The sequence below is a fragment of the Ceratotherium simum genome, chromosome 20 (genome assembly GCF_057802395.1).
Source record: "Ceratotherium simum simum isolate JZ-2026a chromosome 20, ASM5780239v1, whole genome shotgun sequence".
Lineage (NCBI taxonomy): Eukaryota > Metazoa > Chordata > Mammalia > Perissodactyla > Rhinocerotidae > Ceratotherium > Ceratotherium simum.
In genome coordinates, this window is record NC_141919.1 from 40,357,723 (window position 1) to 40,359,322 (window position 1,600).

General features: G+C 46.5%; 1 protein-coding gene across 1 annotated transcript; it reads right to left on the minus strand.

Moving 5' to 3' along the window:
* Positions 1–708: 708 nt before the first annotated feature.
* IFNB1 (interferon beta 1) lies at positions 709–1,343 on the minus strand. Its single transcript, XM_087444211.1, has one exon. The coding sequence runs from the start codon at positions 1,341–1,343 to the stop codon at positions 789–791; it is 555 nt and encodes a 184-aa protein (XP_087300337.1). The 3' UTR covers positions 709–788.
* Positions 1,344–1,600: the final 257 nt, after the last annotated feature.

Below are 1,600 nucleotides of genomic sequence, written 5' to 3' on the forward strand. Positions count from 1 at the left end.
GCCAGCTCCCCTAAGACACCCATACATCTTGGTTGTCCCATGAAGAGTACCATAAAGGGACTGCTACTTAACAGTGTCACAGAAGTGCCTGGGACTTCTCACCCTTAGGCTAGGGGGGCACATAAACATTTAAAAATCCTGTGGGGTCTGGGGGTGAGAGGGGGAGGCAGAGCATCCTGCAGATAATGGGGATGAGCTTAGGCAAACACAAGAGCTGAAATATTCCTCTGGTTACCCTGACAGCCAGTCAAATTCTAACTTTAGGGCCAGAGAGCGCAGGGCACAGAGTAGAAGCAGCAGCACCCGTCGTTCTCGTTCCAGAGCCTCCTGCCTGTCTCTTCCACTTTCCTGTGGCTCAGGCCGCATTTATTCTCCTATGAGGTTCCGGTCCCCTCATCATCTCTTACCTTGTATATGCCACGTGGCTTCCTTGGATTTTAAATGCCTTGAAATCAGGGGCCAGAAACTATACTAGTTTGCAGGCACGTTTTACAAAGAACATCTAATAGATACTCTGCAATTTTTAACATGGGTGGTTATATAAATCAAGTTGAAATTAAAACGGCCATGTTGACTTTTGTTTCCTAAAAAATTTATTTTCCAAGGTAAAGGTTTAAATAAATAAATAAATAACTTAATTCATAAGTTAGTAAAAAATTCTCGTCTTTAACTGTCCTTTCAAACGCAGTGCATTAGCTGTCAGTCACTGAAAGCGCCTCTGCTGGTTGAAGAACACCTGAAATCACCGTCAGCATTGTCCGTTCTCAGAGGCACAGGCCGGGAGATCTTCAGTTTTGGAGGTAATCTAGGAGTCCGGTAAGGAAGGAAAAGTTCCTGAGGATTTCCGCTTGGACTGTTGTCCAGGCACAGCGGCTGTACTTCTTGGCCTTCAGGTACTGCACGATCCGTACGTAATATTTCCTCACGTGCGGAACGGGCGTGTTTTCCCAGGTGAAGTTTTCCTTCTCCGTTATTTCATCCACGTTTGTCTCCAGACGGTCCATCTGCAGGTGGACTTCCGCACGGAGCCTCTCGACGATGGTCTCATTCCAGCCAGTGCTAGCGAAATTTCTTCTGAAAATACCTAAGGTCTGCCGGAGCATCTCATAGATGACCAACACGGCGTCCTCCTTCTGCAACTGCTGTGGTTGCTCAATCTCCTCGGGGACCTCGAAGTTCATTCTGTCCTCGCGGCAATAGGTCCCATTCAACTGCCACAGGAGATTCTGACATGCCGAATTGCTGCTTCTTAGTTGGGACCGAAGCAAGTTGTAGTTCCTGGAAAGAGCCACGGTGCAGAAACACAGCAGGAGAGCCATCTGGAGGATACACCTGTTGGTCATGATGAAAACAGGAACAGCGTTGCCTTCTACCACCTCGATGCTGGAGTAGAGGCTGCAAGAGCTTGAGTGCGAGTGTCCTTCCTCCATGAGTGTGGGCTATTTATACGGATGGTCCTCCACTCTTTCTACTTCAGAGGAATTTCCCACTTTCAGTTCTCCCTTTCTGTTTTCCTATGTCATTGAAATTATTAGCAGTCTCTAAAACTCTTTTACTTTAAGCTCCTAACTATTTTATTTTATATATATTAGGGAAAAAG

What these genes read in the sequence shown, in the direction of transcription:
- IFNB1 (XM_087444211.1), bottom strand. Translation starts at nt 1,343, where the DNA reads ATGACCAACAGGTGTATCCTCCAGATGGCTCTCCTGCTGTGTTTCTGC.